A 19,129-nucleotide genomic window follows, 5' to 3' on the forward strand; every position below is an offset into this window, starting at 1 on the left:
GAATCTTTCAGGAAACATTTTAAAAAATGTAAATCTGTAGGATGTAAATATGTAAATGTTACCTAATCAGTAGCTGAAAACAGGATAAAGAGAATGTAATGAAGGCTTCTACAACATTAAACAGTATTAGAAGTTATGCATGCTTTCTCACAAGGTGGTATAGCTACTTGCAGCATAAGTAGTACATGTAAAGCAGATGAAGATGGAATAGCTGTTTGTGTACTGTAGAATCTATTAATGTTTTGAAAAATTAAAACGAAGTTGTTTTACATAGGAGTAGTGTCTGCTTTAAGTAGACTGTCTGTCCCATTGCTGCTTATTTTATTAGATACAACACAGGTTTGCAACTGTCCAGCCAGACACCTCAGCTATCAATGCACTGTTAGATTTTAATGCACAGCACAGACATCTACTGCTTGAACTAATAAATTGTAAATTGTTGACCACAATTAACCATGTTAAGGAGGGATGAGTTGCTTCAGTTATAGCTCTATGATGTACGTGAGCACCGGAGGAACAGGAAGTTTAGCGGTCTTCAGTCTTTTCTGAACATTGGAGTGCTTTTTAGCCAGTGTAAAGACTGCCTTCTTGTCTGGTCAATCTCAAGACTTCCCTTCAGTCTCCTTCCTGGCTCAAGATTTAGGCAGACAATGGACAGGGACAGCTAGAGCCCAGAATGTTATGCTGGTGAAACAAGTTGTGATGTAATATGTTGTGCAGTCTCAGTACAAAAATACCCTCTGAAGTAATTTGCTAAACTTCCAGAAAGTCCGTATTTTAAATAACAAAAAATATAGAAGTGTTAGGTTAAAAGTCCAGCTGTGAAAGTAGCAAGAGAGGCATGAGAAACTTGTCCTCTTCCCTTGCTTGCATTCACTTACTATAGTCTTCCTTTTCCTGAATGTTGGACAACTTTCAGTTATTTTCCCTCTGTTTCAAAGCTGTTCTTTTTTTAGTCATTTATGCGATGCTTCTACAGGCTCATTAATTACATGTCTGTTGCTCAGCTTTGCCTAGGTTCAGTAAAACTGCTGCCATCATCTGAATTCTTTGACTGGAGTGCGGTGTATTACCATGCTTTTTATATCTAAAGCTCTGGTGAGCTGGCAGTGTGTGAAACCCTTTTCTCAGGTCTTTCCCTTCCATCCCCTTGCAAATTTCAGACAGTCAGCTTTGCTGGTTTCGAGCACTTGAAAATTCATCTCATTTAAAAACAGAAGCTCATCAAACTCTGTTTTTTAATGGAAAGTATTATTGTATGACAGTTAGGTTTTACATGGCAGTCTGATCTAGGATCTTAATTACTAAATGATTTGATTAAAAACCCTTAAAAGGACAATACCATACACCTTAGATGACTTCTGTAAGAATCCTTATGGAAAGTGGAAACTTGAGGAGTTGTTTTTATTAAGCACAAATTTGGTTAATAAGTAACGTGGTTGGTTGGTTCTTCATTAAATATTTTTCAGATTTAAACAACATACAAGGCTGATAAGTATTTTCAACTTCTTTTCCAGGGTGACCTAAAAACTTATATCTGCAATGAGCAGGAACATATTAAAGGAGATTCACAAATAATGCTGCTACAGAGAATGGCGTGCGAGATTGCTGCTGGACTTGCTGTAATGCATAAACATAATTTTGTGCATAGGTATGCTTTCCAGATGAATTGCTTTTAGTTACGATGCACTCTAAAACTCATGTAGATATTTTAATTAAAATCTGTGTGTATTGAAGATTGTGCTTTAACAAACTTCAGTCTAACTTACATATCCTAAGTCATGAAGATGTGGTGTTTATGAAGATGCTAATCCAACAGTAGTGGTGTGGTGTTACAGCTCCCACCTGGCTGAAAGCTGATCACCTACTTTTTAGGTTTGCAGCCTATAGAACAGAACCTACTGCTAAGCCAATCCAGAAGATGCAGTTGTTTGATTAATTCTTGGCCAAGTTAAATTTGTTTTGTTTATTATGGGGGGAGGGATGTTAGAATTTTGTTAGAATGAATCTTACCTTCTGTGTATTTTTAGTAGATTATAGCAATTTAGAACTTCTGTTTGGTAATCTGTTACCTTTGTTAGTAAAAAGGGGGGAGGAAAAAAAAAATCTGACTGAAGCAAGTGTTCTCTCACTGAATTATCGTTTATGTAACCTTTTAATCTTCAGTAATGGAGTTAGATTTAGAAGAAATCATAATGGGAGAACAATTTTGTTTTAATCAGGGTGGAAAAATGCTAGATTTCTTTATTTTTAATTAAAGTTAGTGCAGGCAATACTGAAAGAATGGCAGTAGTTACAAAAGGCTGGAGGAAAAAGTGTATTCATGAAACTAATTGCTCAGAAATATGCCAAAATGAATTTTTTTGGCTTTAAATGAGAAGGTGTTAAGGAACTGGAAGACATCAACCTTAGACTTGTAATGACTAAAATATTGAAGAGTACTTGCTCCCCAAACATGGCTTACCCGATAAAACCTTGGGTATCACAAGAAAATTTATTCTGGTTTTATGTTGGGTCAGTCTGTTCTTTGCTGTAGAAACAGCACTTGCATCATCCCTTTCAACAAGTTAGGAACTTGTGCTAGAGCTTATCAATGTGCATCTCGCTACTTAGAGAAAGCAGAGACCTTGTGTTCAGGGAGAAGCTGAACTATCAAACTGAAGTCTTAAAAGGTGCAGGTGTAAAACAACAGCAAAACTCTCAGAAAACCCCAAAGTCTGGACATCAGCTGGAGGCTGACTGGCAGAGTTATTCTTCTAACTTGTTTAACAGTTTCAAATGGCTTGAAGGTAGTACCAATTGTACCTGTCAAACTGAGTGATCACTGTTTCTTGTATTGCAGCAGCATAGCTCTGTAGGTATTTTACAGTACATTTTCAGTGAGATGCAGTTAAACTGGATAAATAGATATTCTGTGGATCTGCAAGATTCTCATTGTAAATGTTTACTTCTAGCAACAGTATCCTGATGCTGTCAGAGTAAGTGGTAAAGCTCCAGCATCAGTGATTTTGTTGTTAGTGGTAAATTCAAGCAGCCAAAATTTTATTTTTTCTTCCAGGATATTTATTTAAATAATATAAAACAAGTTGAAAAGCTTTGGGGCATACTTGAGGGTTACAAATGTGTTTCTGACCTGTGTAGTTCAATGACTCTGGAAAGGAAAACATTTTCTTCTTTCTTTGAAGTAGGGAAACTGTGTGGCTTTCAGACTGTTTGTACTTCAGAGACTTTTTTTTTTTCAAGCCACACAGAAGCAAACCAGTGCACTTAATTGCCTGGTACCCTTCTGTGAAACTGAGAAGTGAAATATTTGAGCAATTAGTCTGCAGAGCTCTTTGCTGTCACAGCTACAGTTCCATAGTAAGTGTGCAGCTTCGTTAAACTTGCGTAAATTTCTGAGTTTGAACCATGGGTTTGCTAAAACAGCTTCTTGGTGTTATTACAGCAGCTCTGCTGGCTCTAAGTACTTGTGGTCTGGTTTATGGTGGAAACTGGAAACAACTGCATGTATTCAAGAGCTTTTTGATTCGTATATTAGAGGACTTTTATGAAATACATTACTTGTTCTGATGGTCTTTTTCAAAGACTATCTGTAGTTCTAGTTTGTGTGTAATGTATGGTTTTGTTATTTAGAGGAACTTAACTGTAGGTGTAAGATATTACTATTTAGTGTCATATTGTAAATTAAGTATTTAAACCCAGTATGAATTGTTGATAGATTTTGTTTATGACAATTAAAATGCAAGACACGCAATGATAGGTGTTAGGTAAAGAGGGACCGACATTACTCTAGAATGCGAACAGCCTAAGTAATCTATATCATAGGATTAGTAGTAGAATGAAGTAATTGCATATAAATTCTGTGTGTAGTTTGAATGCTTAAGAGTATACTTCACTACTCTAGAGAATTGACTACATTTTGAACTTTTTTATAAAGGACAACATAATAGTCTAGTTTTTTTTTGTATAATATCTTTAAATGTGATTGCCTTGTCACTATCTTTAGTTTTGTTTGGATTCCAGAATACAGATTCTGCTCGATTGTGTGGCTTTAAATTGGTTCTCTTTTGAAGGTGTGGGAGGGCCTAAGGGCAGTCATATCCTTGTGGCCACAAAACAAATCTTGTCCAATAAGTAAGGAGAGACCCTATCATTGTTTTTTTCTGAAAGCAGTGAGTGTTTATATAGAACTATGGTGTCCGCAGTATTCTGGTGAGATACGAGATCAGTTGCTGGCTTGTACAGGTTCTAAAACTTAATGAAAATGTAAGCAACAAGAGAACTATCTTAACATTTAGTTTGGATCAAAATTGTACTTTTGAAAATAATCTCCCCAGTTACTGTGCCTGGATTTGCATTATAAGTTGGTCTTTTGGAGCGCATGGACTGGTTTAATTTTATCCAAAGAGAATCAGAAAGGTAGCTCCAGGAGCACACCTTTTTAGCACCTAGCTTGCTTCAGCTTTTAGTAGGATTTAGGTCTGTGGAATCGGACTAGCTCATGCGAATAAAATCATTGGAAGTGTATATAGTGTGGATGTTGAATCCTTAGCACTATTGTTTTGTATTACTGATCTGCTCCTATTATGGCCTGCTACTTGCTGCTGTAACCTATAACTGTGTGTAACTCCTTGATTTTTTTAATATTTTTTTTTTCCAGAATTTTGTTGGCTTTTTACTTGATAATTTAAACTGTGGCCTGACTGTTCTAAGAAGTGTCACTTCTGTTAACCCACTTGTCTTAATTTTCATTGAAGACTTCTTGCTTTGCTCTCATTATTTATTTGCTTGCTTTTTCAGTGACTTGGCCTTACGGAACTGCTTTCTTACATCTGATTTAAATGTCAAAGTAGGAGATTATGGTATAGGATTCAGTAGGTATAAGGTAAGTTAATCTAGTAATGTACCACTTTTTTTAAAGGATTTGTGGGCTGAGGTTATAACAAGCATACTTTAAAGTTGTAAACTGATACTAGATTGTCCTTTATTTGAATAATGGACTTTCAAAGTATAACTTGCAAATAACCATAGCAAGCTCATGTAACAGAATAGATGATCTTTCTAGAGACAAGTGGAGTTTATGCTTGTAGAAGGAAGCTTCTGGTTAAATCTGTTTTAGGTCCTGTTTATAGTAGTCCTAAAATACGCACAAATTAATTTTAATGATTTAAGAAAGGAAAAATTCAATCAAATTTCTTAATGAAAATATTTACAGTATTAAAATACATCAAGAAAGTGAAAAATTCAAGGCATTAATTAAAAACATTTTCTGAGTACCAAACCTTAAACAACAAGTTGGCAGTGAACGGTGAATGCCTTTCCTCTATAGTGTTATTCTCTGCTACTTGGGGAAAATGGGATTAATTTTTTTAATTCTAATTTTTTGCATAGGGATCACATACAACCATATTAAGGAAAGGACTGTCAACTTCTGGAAGTTGATCCAATGTTTGTTCAGTCTTTTTATTTTTTTATCAATAATTTAGGAAGATTATATTGAGACAGATGAGAAGAAGCTTGTTCCTCTCCGATGGACTGCACCTGAGTTAGTAACAAGTTTTCAAGACAGACTGTTATCAGCAGAGCAAAATAAATACAGTAACATATGGTATGTAGTAGGCTTTAAAATAATTTCAATGAGAGATGTGTGAACATATATTCAAGTGTTACACAAAGGAGTAAATAATACTTATAGTTAAATTGAATATTGGCCTGATGCGCTGTTGTACTGCAGATGTACCACAGGTTCATCTCTACAAACCTGAAGCTATATCTTGCTTTGGAAAGATGCTTAGAAATCTGTGGAGAGAACAGTTAGATTAAGAAAAAGTGTTTAACAGAAGAGTAGGTGTTTATACTAAAACTCATTACTATGTATTTGCTGAATGCCTTCAAATGTTTATAAAGGAAGGAAATGGTAAATTATTTTTCCAGTAATATAATAGCTGTGGATGACAAAAAGTTGATCCCATTAGAGCCCAATTAAGTTCCATTGGTAGAACAGTAGCATCTTAATTTCTTGCTGCAGCATTTAAGGACTGCAATTAACTGTTTGTCTGTGCTATCAAAGAGCTTATAGACAATGGCTGGTGAAAATCTTGATGAACTTTTTTGAAATCGCCAAGTTCCGCTTCAGTTCTCAAGTCCTAGGAAATTTGGGAAATGGAAATTGGGGCTTAGACTAACATTTCTGAAAACGTTGTGGTTAAATGCCTGCTTTTATATACTAAGGATATTAAATAGTAAACTAGGTTTTATTTGCTAATTTAAAGGTAGGGTTGCAGAAAGCAAGTGGGATAGATAGAAATTACCTATGTACTGATTTCCTTGCATCCTTCAAGCACGCTTCCTCAGATCATACAGTTCATTTAAACTCAAGCAGCCGGAGTCTTAAGGTTTCCAACTTGAATTTTGGTGCCTCTTATACAGAGCTGCTTTGAACAGGTTTGGACTAGATGACTTAGAGACCCCTTCCAATCTAAATTTTTCTACCGTAATACATGCAGAGTCAGTTACTCTGTATTTTGAGCAAGGAAAGGTTGCCCAAGGATCAACATCAACTCTAATCACTGCAAATGTGGCAAGTGCTGTATACGGTATGTTACTGAGCAAAGACACAGCTTCTGACCACTGCAGCTTAAAAATAAGTAATTTTATGAAAACTGAAACAAAGATGAGTTTTCTAGCAGTTTGACCCAATTTCTGATGAAAGCTTTTCCTACTGTTGGACTAACCATAAGGTTTTTTCATCTTGCTTCTCTAAATAGGCATTTTCTATTTTTAATATGTGGGGGTTTCTTCCATAGTTGAATCATTTGAGGCCTCTTACATGTTGTTGCCTTCATTGTCATTGCCTTCAAGCAACTTTATTCTTGAGGCTTCTAGCATTTTGTCAAACAAAATGAGTTAACAGGTTCTGAAGTTATTATAGAGCCAGTGGAAGAGTGATATTTGTTTCTTCTTGCCAGTTATGCTTTGCATAATCCTTTCTTAGAAAAGCAACTTTAAAATAGTTCTTAGAATGCACAGTCATTTGCTGCTCTTTTTCAGGTCCTTGGGTGTAACGTTATGGGAGCTGTTTGAGAATGCTGCTCAGCCTTACTCAGACTTTTCTGACAGGGAAGTCCTAACTCATGTCATAAAGGAGAAGCAGGTTAAACTCTTCAAGCCACGTCTGGAGCAGCCATACTCTGATAGATGGTAAACTTTGAATGTGTGTGGGTTTTTTTTAATTCTTAAAGCTGCTGAAGAAGTTTCTCAAATTATATCTTATATATATTGAAATTGCTACATGGAATCATGCTCCTGGCAAAGAAGGCCTAGATAAAGGGAGTAAAAGGAGTTGCCATAGATGGAAGTTCCTGCCAATGATATTAATTGTTACTCATTAGCTTGTTAGATACCTGAATTTTATAAATTCCTTTTCAGTATGAAACCTATTGAAACATGTTTCTTGTTTGTATAGGTATGAAGTTCTGCAGTTCTGTTGGCTACCTCCAGAAAAGAGACCAACAGCAGAAGAAGTACATAGACTTTTAACTTACCTTCGCATGCAAAGCCAAAGGGACTCGGAGATTGATTTTGAACAGCAGTGGAATGCTCTTAAACCAAACACCTCAAATAGAGAAACAAATAGTTCTGCATTTCCAATCTTAGATCACTTCACAGGAGATCGACTTGGCCATGAGATGGAGGAAGTTCTTACTGTAACCGAAACAAGCCAGGGTCTCAGCTTTGAATATATCTGGGAGGCAGCTAAACATGATCATTTTGATGAATGTGGTCATGTGAATCCTGATGAAGCAATGACATACACAAGTATTTTCTTTCCAGTGGAGGTTTTTGAGAGGTCACTTTCAGAGCAAGGGTCAGGAGCACAGGATGGAAGTGGCCAAGAAGCATCACTTGCTGTCCCTGGGGTGTTACCTGTGTTTGACGCACACAAGCTTTCTGTTGGAAATGACTACTATATCCAGTTAGAGGAAAAAGGAAGTGGCTGCAGCATGAATTTTGATAACCAATCAGTTGTACTAACTACAGAAGTTGATCATCAAGAAGCTGTACAAGAAAAAAATTCTCATTTCATGGTTCTCAGGGATCTTGATACTGAAGAATCTAGCACTGATGGGGACTTCTTCCACTACAATACAGATCCTAAAGAGGAATTTTTGCCTGCTGCTAGTAGTCCAGAAAGTCCTTTCCAGAATATATTTAATGACATTGACAGATCAGAAGAACTGACAAACAGAAAAATACTTGGTTTTGCTGAAACAAATGATATTCCTAAAGACTTTAAACCAGCTGTTTTGAACTCAAACACAGATGCTAGAAAGGCAGTAGGCCTTTCTGCGAAGGAGCATTCTAGTCATGCTTCTGAAAATGAAACTGTTTCCTTGTGTGAAAATATCTCTAACCAGTCTGACTTGGTAACTTTAGAAGAACTTTCTGATAACCTCTTATTTCTTCAAGAGAAAAACTTACTAACAGGGTTGTTGTCTAACAAAACCAGCAGTGATTTTGGGCAAAAACCAGAAGATGTTCTAAAAAGTATATTAGAAACCTCAAATAGAAACTCTGTAGAGCCTGAGCCTGTGCTGGCTGAAAATGCACAGGTCTTTTCTTCAATACATGAAAGTCTTAGAACAGTGAAAGATGAAAATTTTAACCCAGTGACAATGAATAAAGATCCAAATTCTCAGTCTGATGCTACTGTAGAGATGCAGGCATCTTCTAGTCCACCTACAGCACATAAGTCATGTGATAAACATGCAAATCCTCCTTATTTGAAGGATGAGGAAAAACTTTCAAATGTGGAAGTCAACGAAGTTGTGCCCTGTAGCATTGATATTCTCTGTCAAGAAAAGCTATCCAATAATGCCAAAAATAATAATGTTGGAAACAATCCTTGTTACGGTGTTGCTGTTGAAACAGATGGGTGTGATGCACAAACAAAACAGGGAATGCTTTTCAAGTCTGATGAAATAGCTTTTAATAGAGAGGAATGTAGTGATCCGGAAGATAGGAAAAGAAACTTGCAAGAGAAGTCTCCTATATTAAAAAAAGTTGAATGTTTATTGGAGGAAAGACAAGAAACATCAAATCATTTTGAGAACTGTAAGGATGTTCCAGAAGAGGTGACCTTCATTTCTGTTGCTACTTCAGATTGCGCAAGTCAGGATAGTCTTTTGGAAGACAGCCCATCTCCTATACAAACTGTAGAACAAGCCTTAGAGACACCTGATTCTTTAGATTCTTTAGATGTAAATGAGGTTTTAGAATCTTTACAGGCTCAAAGTCCTCAGAAACTTTTGCCACCTGATAAACCTGCTGACAGTGGCTATGAAACGGAGAACCTGGAATCTCCAGAATGGACTTCCCATATCACTGTTGAGGATGCCTCTAGTGTAGATACTGCTCTCTGTGTTGTCAGTGAGAGCAACATCAGTGCTTTACCTTCTAATCCAATCATAATTGTTTCAGAAGCAGCAGCTTGTTTAGATGCAGTGAACAGCAATTTTGAAACAACCCCAAAGGTTTTTCTGGGTGGAAATCAGAACTCGTATAGAGACTCTGCCTATTTCTCTGATAATGATTCTGAGCCAGATAAAAAACCAGAAGAGACTGTAAATCTGTCAAGAGAGACTATGTGTGTTGTTTCTTCAGATAGAGGAGAGAATAATACTGAAGAGGATTACAGTTTTGAAGAGAGACAGCAAAAGTGTGATGTAAGGAATTACCAGGATACCAATAATCAAAATGCAAAACTAGAAATAAATCACAACTTAGAGATCCAAGAGATGGATGTAAGGATGCAGGGGTGTCCTGATGAGTGGGCTGAGGCAACTCTGAATTCCCTGGAAATATCGATGGAAAGTAACCTAAGGGATAAAATAAAACTGTGTGAGACTTCCCATAAAACTGTCTCTTGTGTTGGCACTAATACTTCAGAACTTCTTTCACACAGGGACTTAAACTCTGTGCATAACATACACAGTTCTTTAGATTTGAGTAACAATGAGAAGTCCTTCTATCATGTTGAAGGACAAAAACTGAAAGAGCCAGATATTGAAGGAAAATACCTCGGCAAACTCGATGTTTCTGGAATGCTTGATTTAGAAGATGGTGATGATGCAGATGAGGAGGATGAAAACAGTGATTCTGAGGATGACATGAGGACTTTTCATATGCATAGTCTGAGTTCTGACAGTGAAGATGAAACTGTTCATCAAGTACCTGAGATACTTACTGACAAGGATGAGGGAAAACATCTGAGAAGCTTGTTGAAACTTCCAAAACCTCTTAATGAAAGGCAACATGAGAATTGGAAAAATGACAAAAAGGCTGTAACGTTCTTTGACGATGTGACGGTCTATTTGTTTGATCAGGTATCCTTTTTTTTTTTTTCTAATTACTAAGTAAAGATTTTGTTGGTTTGGGTTTTTTAAACAAGATGTGGTAGAATAGCTTAGTATTTGTGGACACGTTGTTACAAGATCACCTTTCTTATTTTGGTAGGATTAGATCTTGTTTGTGATGTGGGTTATTTTTTCTTTATATATAAAGAAAAAAAACTTTTTTTTCTTGGCTAGATGTGGTTGCTGCTGGTAGAATAGCAACACTAATTTGAAGTGAAGGAGGGTTTCACTTTGGGCAGGGTTGGTTGCCAAATCCTGAATCTCTGTTGGTTTTGAACCCTTGGCTGCATGCACTGAATAAAATGTGGTTTTTATCTGTTTAATGAGGTTGAGGACTTTTAAGTTCAAATGTCTTTATAAAAGAAAGGAAAAAAGGAGAAAAAAAAAAAACTACTAAACAAAAAACCCCAAAACCACAACTCAACTCTGAATCTTGCCTTAGTTAGCATTAAGGTAAATTTACCTTAAACCATAATCGGAGATGGGAACAGTGTTTAGATGGTAATGCTACTTTTTATTAATCCCATGTGATTCAAGTTCAGTGAAATACTGATCTGTTTATAAAATTCAAGGTTACCTTTGTTTCCCTATCTGCTTTATCAATTTTTAACTTCTGTAACTTGATACAGAGGGGATTGTATTTTAAGATTATGGCAACTAAACTAGTACAGTGAGTTTAAAAGAACAGTCACATTGTCAAGCTTTGGAAATGTTGCTTATGATGACGCACATAAATATTAGAGATAATTGTGTTTTGGAATAGAAAACTTAGGTGATACATTTGTGTTTAGGCAATCTGTGGAATAGTAATCCTTTTGTCAGAGGGGAAGGAAAAAAATGAGCTGTGTTTAAACTGCTCTTAGTTGTTGAACTCTTGTACTTGTTATTATAGTAACTGATAAAATGTTGACTGCTTTAAATACCGGTCATACAAAGTCTGTCTCTTTATCCTGAAGCATGATTAAGGGGTAAAAAAAAAAAATTTAAAAAAATGTTGGGAGATGGGATAAGGCTTTATTAAAGAGAAAAAAACTACCTGTGTCAGGCTGATAAAGGAACTGTTTTCAACTGGAAGGTGTTTTAACTTTGTATGAATCTATTTTATATTGTAAATAATATTTAGTCATTTCCTGCATGCATTTTAGCATAGATTTGATACAGCTTTCTTTAGAAATAGAAGTACATGTATATGCTTAATATATAACTCAAAGTTTTGTTGTATGGTAATAACTTAAGAGTTTACAGACCATTTAATTTCACAGTAGACTTGATGGTGGGGGAGCGTATTTTTTGAATGCTTGCATCTATAGGTATAGATACATTGTGTGTACAAGAAAGTTAAATAAGTTATTTTGTTTGCCTTAGGAAATGCCAACTAAGGAGCTGGGAAACCGTGCAGCAGACTTGAATGGGGAAGGGTCTCGCAGCACTCCTGTTCCATCTTCGAGTTTTAGTTACTTAAACAGATTTGCAAATTCAGAAAGCTCAACAGATGAAGAAGGTACTTGAATATATTTATACACAGCAGGGGCTGAGACTGTTTTATGCATAGTCTTTAGTGAAATGTCATTTAAATTATATGTTACTTGTAAATTCACTGTACCATATTGGCTTCAGTTTTGCATCCTAAGTGTACACTTCAGCTAGGCTCAGGTACTAGTGTTACTGATTATCAAAGCTTGTGATGTAATACTGGTTGTTTATATATTGATGTGTCTAGGGTATCTTGAGAGGCAACCAAACCATGTGTGTGACCCCCAGGGCTAGAACAAAAATGCTACAAGTTTTGTTTTGGATTAATGCAGTCTTCCAGGGGCTTGCTTTTAAAACTGTTTATGACTTTACATTACTGTAAATTGCCTTTTTTTTTTTTTTTTTCCCCCCCAAGGTGGGGGTTTTGAATGGGATGATGACTTCTCTTCTCCAGAGCCATCCTTTATATCAAAGGCAGCTAATAGTCTTATTAGTTCTAAACCACCTCTTCAGTCATCAAAGTACTTCTCTCCACCTCCACCTTCTCGGACTCTGGATCAAAACTGGTCACATTCATCCCCTTATTCCAGATTCTCTATCTCTCCTGCAAACATGGCAAGCTTTTCTCTTACACATCTTACAGATTCAGATATAGAGCAAGGAGGTAAGTGATTTAGTTACAATAATTACTTTAAAACTACAAATTAAAAACTATGCAAAGATAAAAGTCATAGATGTGACAAATCTTGTTCTATTTTAAATACTTAATTTAGAAATGCATTTTTAACACTATGAAAGTTATGTCTGGTCTTGTATTTCAGTTAAGACATAGCTTTCCATTTAGATTATTTGCATCCAGGTTGCTACGAGGTTGTGGTTGAATATTCTATGGAACATTTATAGGACAAGCTTACAGTTTTTCTGTTCAAAAAATTAGTGCTATATTTATATAAATGAAATCTATGCAGTCCTTAAGCACTTCTGTATAGCTGCCACTCTATGGCAGTTGAACAATTCTCATTATTGTACTGTCATAAGTCACAATTTTATTTTTATTGCACAGGGTGAGGATGCTAGGAACATAATGTTTCTGACATTGTTGTCTAAGCTTATTTTACAGTTCAGTTTCTTTTCGTATTGCTTTTTAGAAAGTGCATTCTTGACATTCTGTCAAGAATTGCAGGGTTTTCTAGAGCTGCAAGTAGGATAGTTGCTGTTAGGAGAGCCAAACAATTTGTTCATAGCAATATTGAGTACTAGCAGTATTTATTAACAGAAGCTTTCTTGTCTAACAAAAAGCTTTTTTTTAAAGCTTTGATACATTTTTTTGAGGGTTAAGAGAAGCAAAAGTAAGCAGACTTGAGTCAGTTCACCATATTATTAATCTTGATAAAATGTTGCATTATTAAAAATAAATATTACTGATTGCTGAGCCTTGCTAATGGTCAATGTCTATAAATATGTAATCGTTGTTATATAGAGTGTATTGTTCTTGTATTGTGCTTATTGATTAGATAATATTTGCTGCTTAGTAACTTTCAGATAAGAGAGATTATTTTGGAGATCCTACATTGCGTTACGTGTCCTAATAAGTGACATTGAACTGTGCGATTTAAGCAGATGTCTATGTATAAATGTACCAAATGTTTACAGTAGTTGAAAGCCGTAGGGAAAGATTAACCAAACTTGGAAATGCAAAACAGCAGAATGCCAAGTTCTAGCAAGAGTCTTACAAAAGAATTGAGGGTTGTATGGAAGAATCTCACTGTACCTTATGACCTTTCCTCCACTAACAGGAAGCAGTGAAGATGGAGAAAAAGATTAAATGAATTAAAACTTCCTTGGACTACATACATAAAACACACAGACTTTGTGTCTGAAACTTCTTTATCTAAACTCTGGATCCTGCTGGAGTAACACAGGTAATCAAGAAGTACTAAGAATTGAAAGTAAACACTGAAAGCAATGTTAAATCAGGACATTAATTTGAATGTGTATTTAACTTTGTAATGTATTTTTAAATCAGTGCAATTTTGCTTTTCATTGAAAGATGATTCTGCCGCTGTTTTCAAGTACTTGAAGTATTTTTCAGATAAATTAAGAAACACGTAAAGCAATTACACTACAGTCTGGTTTATGTATGAGATTGTATAATATTCTTTTTATATTTTTCCATGTAGTTCATTATCTATTTGAACATACACCTGTTGTAGAATTGTGTATAACTGTCCTGTGCAACAGGTGGCTGTGTTGCTGAAACTGTATGAATGATAGTTGATCAGTAGTGAGCCATATTTATTCAAAAAGATATCACTACATATTACTTTGCGTATTACAATTGCACTATGGATTGTTATTCCTTTATTTCCTGATGATGTACAGAATCAAAATCTTAAATCTTTCAAGGAAAATAAGACAAGTTGAATTGGCCTAGTTATCCAGTTTAATTTGTCTTTTTTGTAGCCTTTGCTATGCACGGTACTTGTAAAACATACATAACTTCTGAGTGTTATGTTAGACTTGCTGAAATCTTATATTCAGTACCATTTCTAAATGATAATGATTATAGATTGATTGTTAGTGTTCATGTTTTATAGGAAACTGGAAAAGAATATATGATATGCTCTGGAATTTTTAGATGAAAAGAGATAATGTCTCTTAATTCCTGAATATGATCCTACTGACTGCTCTAAACTGTAATAGCATCTGACTATATCATAATTAAGGGCCTTCCAGTTTTTACTACAATTTCTGCCTTGGAGAGAGAAGAGGAAAAATTGGCTGTACAAAACCGTGGAATTTATGAATCTTCTAAAAAGACTAATTTCAATAGACTGGATTTGGGCACACTTGGCCCTTCAGTTGTACATTCTGTAAATTTTGAAGCTCACTCTTCTGCTGACTGCAGACTGGGGCTGCTGTTCAGAGGCCTGTGGTAAATCTACCTCTCAGTGATGTTATGACAATTAAGAATTAGATTAATGGTTAATACCCAATTTTGCACCCTTTATAAGGCCAGACCTATTTTAAGATGTCTGCAAGGCTCCATGGTACATCTTGAAATGCATACTGACCAAAAGATGCAGTATAGTAAAGTTTGCTCTGAAGCTGTCTGTAGGGAAGGGAGTGTAATGTGGTTGGGTGTTTTTGTTTTTGTTTTTTTTTTAACCTTCATACTCTACCATGCGTTTAGCTAGTTTAATCCTTCAAACTGCTTGGGAAAAAAAAAATCCTTAATTATTACTCCAAAGTGAGTTCAGTTGAGAAACAAATTCCTGACCTCTTGGAATGCCTTATGCAGCTGCAGATCTATAGGAAAAACTGATAGGAACAGTTTATCTGGCTTTGTATTTTAGTGTCCTAAAATACAAATGTACTACTAAGTACTTTGTATTTTAGTGGATATTTTGGCAGGGCTTCAGTATAATGGTGGTCCAAGTCTTCAGATCCAGTCACCAGAGAGTTTTCATCACATGAAGTATGGGAGGACTAGATATTTTCAGATGTGTAAAGGTTTTTTTTGTATACCTCTGTATATGCATTTTGATTTTTTTTTTAAGTATGTTTTAAAATGACAGGAATACGTTAACTGCTTTTTTTCCCCCAGCATTATTTAGCCCTTAACCAGAATGGTTTCCATACTGATCAAAAGGGAATGATTTAGTTATAATGTTATTTAAAATTGCCAATGTATTGTTGAGATAACTCTTTCTGATGAGGCGCTCAGGTTCAGAGTTAATCAGAACTGTTCTTCTGTAGGAAGCGAGGAACTGAATTTTTCATGGACTTTTCCCAAAACATCATTTCAGAGGCAAAGCCAAGTAGTTCTTAATACAGGCTTACAGTAAATACTGTAGAGGGTTTAAGGAACCTGTGCGCTGCTCTCAGTATTTTAAAATATAGGTAATAGACTTTGTGCATAAATTATTGCTTAGAAATTCCGTAATTCCAACATTAAACTCCTTGATATTGCTACATTGAGGTGTCTCATCTGTCTGCTATAATTCTCACCAGAGTAAGAATGAAACTCCATACTGGTCTGCAAAGAATGTGTGGGCTTATCTGCCTTGGCATGGTGAAAATCTATCAGACCTGGAGTTCAGCCTTAATTTTGAATCATTTGATTTAAAATATAGTCCACGGTGTTAAGTAAAAGCTTATACTCCAGAATGTTAGAGTTCGGTTGTGCATTTTGTTTCTTATAATTCCGAAAGCCCGAAAATCCGATGTTTATCTTGCACGTCAGGAATTTCCTTTGCTTGATGGAAATAAAAGATATTTATTCTCTACCAGGGTTTAAAGAAAATCTTACATAGGAAGTGAAAGTTTACTCCTTTGTCTAAATGGACTCATTGCTAATGAATTGCCAAAGGAGCATTTTTTCCAAAACGAGCTGGGATGTGTATGATATTAAGCAAGGTAGTGTCCTTTTTAGCTGTACAATGAAGAGAAATAAATATTTAAAGTTGATTCACCTCACTTAAACATGAATTTTAATTTCAGTAATCCAGTAGACTGGATTACAATAATATAAATGGTCTTTTTTGGAAAAATTTATAGTTAAAAATCTGATTAATTACTCGCAATATTTAAATATCTGCCTAGCAGTCAGTGGCACAATGAAGATGAATCAGTTAATTCCAACGTGCTACATTATGAGGGGATTTGTTACAAATCATTGGTTAAACTATATGTAATTTCTTGCACTAGCTACTTAAGTATGGTTTCCGTTTTAGAAGTACATGTATCTATTTTCAATGGTTTATTATGAGGACTGGTTACGTTTGAATTCCTTCTCTAGTAGAATACCTTGATTATTTGAATAATGAAGGCATTGTCTCAATTTGGCTACTAAAGTAATTTGAAAGATCTGATTTTTCCCACCTAAGGAAGTTTGTTTAAAAATGAGGATCTGTAGTGAGAAGCCAACAGAGCGAGAAGAGTGTCCAGTTTTAATGGGAACACCTGTACTCTCCCAAATCCCCAAGCTGCAGATATGTTGTGTGTATAACTGCATTTATGGAAACTGCCATTTTCATGGAAATGAGCAGATTAAACATTTTTTCATATCCTTGTTGATGCACTAATGAAAGCCATTTAAGCCTCATTCTTTTTATCAGTATTTTTAGCAGATTTTTATGTAGTACTCGATCTTTTTCATGAGGAGGCTGGTTGGTAGAAAGACTTTTTTTTATGATAAAGCACTATGCTAAAACGTCAGCATTGTCAGGTGTTAGTGACATGGCTATTTTTGTTGGAGTTGGTGAAAGGTGGAATCCAAGTATATTAGCCTTATAAGAAATAGCCTTAAATAAGAATGGAGTGTACAAAATTACTTCAGCTTTAAGTCATACAGAAATATCCTTGTCTGTTAGTGGTTTTGGTACAAGACTGGAAAAAATCTAGAGGAGAGTCAAAACATCATATAAACTTATTGAAAATAAGTATTTGTAATACCAGCAGCCTGTTTTTCAGAAACTTGAATATGACTTACAGTTAGTTTTGTTTATGAAATTGTTTGAACTTGCACAGATGTAGGTGTAACTTAAATGATAAATGGTACTGATGTGTGTGTATATATTATGTTTAATTCTATTTGTAAATGAGAAACTATGTAACAAAATCATAGGTATGAGGTTTTCCTATTGTAATTTAATACAGGTATGAGGTTTATGGCAATATATCATAGTTAATGAAATTTCAGGTCAAAATGTCTTTAAATTGTGTACATTTTTAAATTGTAATTTCTACTGTATATTGATTATCATGCATAGTGTGATTCAAGAAACTGCTTGTAATTTAAAAATATTTAATATTAAAAATAAAATACAGTTATATATTTATAATCTCTTTGTCTGTTTGTTCATTCTTAAACAGATGCCAGCAATGAGTCAGGTCCACAGTATAGTTCTACTGTAAGATATATTTGTTAGTGTCCAGAGGTTGAGAAAGTACCAAAAGCTCAAAGCTACAGTCCCAGCAGATGAGTCGACACTCAATAGTGTAGTCGTCTTTAATTTCTTCTCGTATCACCCTTGTGCGAACTTCAGGTTACGTGTATGTGCAGTCAGTAGACAAGCAGTACTTGAAATACAAACAGTGTAATTCTAAACACTGAATACTGCTTTTGATCCTAGAATTAAGCATCTGTAGGAAGAATGGAGATTTCAAAATTTGTAAGTACCCTCCAGAAAACAGGTTAATAATGTTTTCTTAGTATTCATTGAGTTTATTTGTAGAAGATTATTTTCTTGTTTTCTTTAATCTAAGTGTGCATGTGCTGAATGGACTGAAGATGGCTGGGTAAATGTAGTACTTGCGTGTATCGGTAGCTCCTTTCACATGAGGGGGAGACTGTTTCAGCCTGGGCACTCTGTGAGGTAGGAGAGTGCTGTTTTTTCCTCTTAACCTGTTAACCGTTAAGGTTGTGATGCCACATTACAGCAATGTTAGTAGTTAATAGAGGCTGTCGTGGAAGCCCCCACATTGTATCGCAGCTGTTCTGAGTCCTGGCAACTCTCAAGACCTGGGAATGAGAAACTGATATCAAGATGACTTAACTTCAATAGGTAAAATGTAACTACTGGGCTAAAATTTGACCAAGACAGTGGTCATTACTGAGAACAGATGGAAGAAATCCCATGGCACTAAGTTGGTCATCTTATATAGAACCTGTTACCAAAGAATTTGAGCACTTGCAATCTTTATCGTCAGCAGCCTTCTTGCAAGGGATGGAAGTGCTTTGTCTGTGGGCCTTTTTCACGGAGCTGCTGTGGTAACCTGCGCAGCCCTTGGCAGAACAGACTTGAGACAGACCTTTTCCTCCTCCACTCGAGGACACTCCACCCGCTGAAGTACTGGACTGACACCTCTTCTAGTGACATTGATCTGCCTGGCTTGGCGTCCGTCAGTCCGGTGGCAGCGCCTCCATACACACGCTGCTGCCGTGCTGGCTGAGAGTGCTGCCTCCCCCCTGCCCTTTTCTTCTCACCGAGAGCCCCGTCGCCATCCAAAACCCGGGAGCCTTGTGCCGGCTGCTCTCTCCAGGCACTGTCCCCCTCCGTGGGCCTAAAAAGGGTAATGGCAATAGCTGGCGGTCACGTCCCCCTGCACCGCTCCTTTGCCGGGACCTGGTGCTTCGCCTCGGGGGTCCCTTCCCCGCAAGGGCCGTTACTTCGCAGGCCGAGCTCAGCGCCGAACTCCCGCCTGCGCCGCCCGGGCCGGCCCGGGCCCGCCCCCGC

At 36.2% G+C, this 19,129-nt stretch overlaps 1 protein-coding gene across 1 annotated transcript in view; it reads left to right on the top strand.

Annotated features, from left to right (window-relative positions):
* LMTK2 (lemur tyrosine kinase 2) overlaps nucleotides 1-15,048 on the top strand; it is a 38,312-nt gene extending 23,264 nt beyond the window's left edge. The window contains exons 7-14 of the mRNA XM_010570580.1: nucleotides 1,518-1,651; nucleotides 4,801-4,885; nucleotides 5,487-5,608; nucleotides 7,051-7,200; nucleotides 7,466-10,385; nucleotides 11,781-11,916; nucleotides 12,304-12,552; nucleotides 13,685-15,048. Coding sequence (XP_010568882.1) covers nucleotides 1,518-1,651; nucleotides 4,801-4,885; nucleotides 5,487-5,608; nucleotides 7,051-7,200; nucleotides 7,466-10,385; nucleotides 11,781-11,916; nucleotides 12,304-12,552; nucleotides 13,685-13,713 — 3,825 coding nt within the window. The 3' untranslated portion in view covers nucleotides 13,714-15,048. The remainder of the gene's footprint in view (nucleotides 1-1,517; nucleotides 1,652-4,800; nucleotides 4,886-5,486; nucleotides 5,609-7,050; nucleotides 7,201-7,465; nucleotides 10,386-11,780; nucleotides 11,917-12,303; nucleotides 12,553-13,684) is intronic.
* The last annotated feature ends 4,081 nt before the right edge of the window (nucleotides 15,049-19,129 follow it).

This window comes from Haliaeetus leucocephalus, unplaced genomic scaffold, assembly GCF_000737465.1.
Source record: "Haliaeetus leucocephalus isolate CR32 unplaced genomic scaffold, Haliaeetus_leucocephalus-4.0 Scaffold295, whole genome shotgun sequence".
In the NCBI taxonomy this organism is placed as follows: domain Eukaryota; kingdom Metazoa; phylum Chordata; class Aves; order Accipitriformes; family Accipitridae; genus Haliaeetus; species Haliaeetus leucocephalus.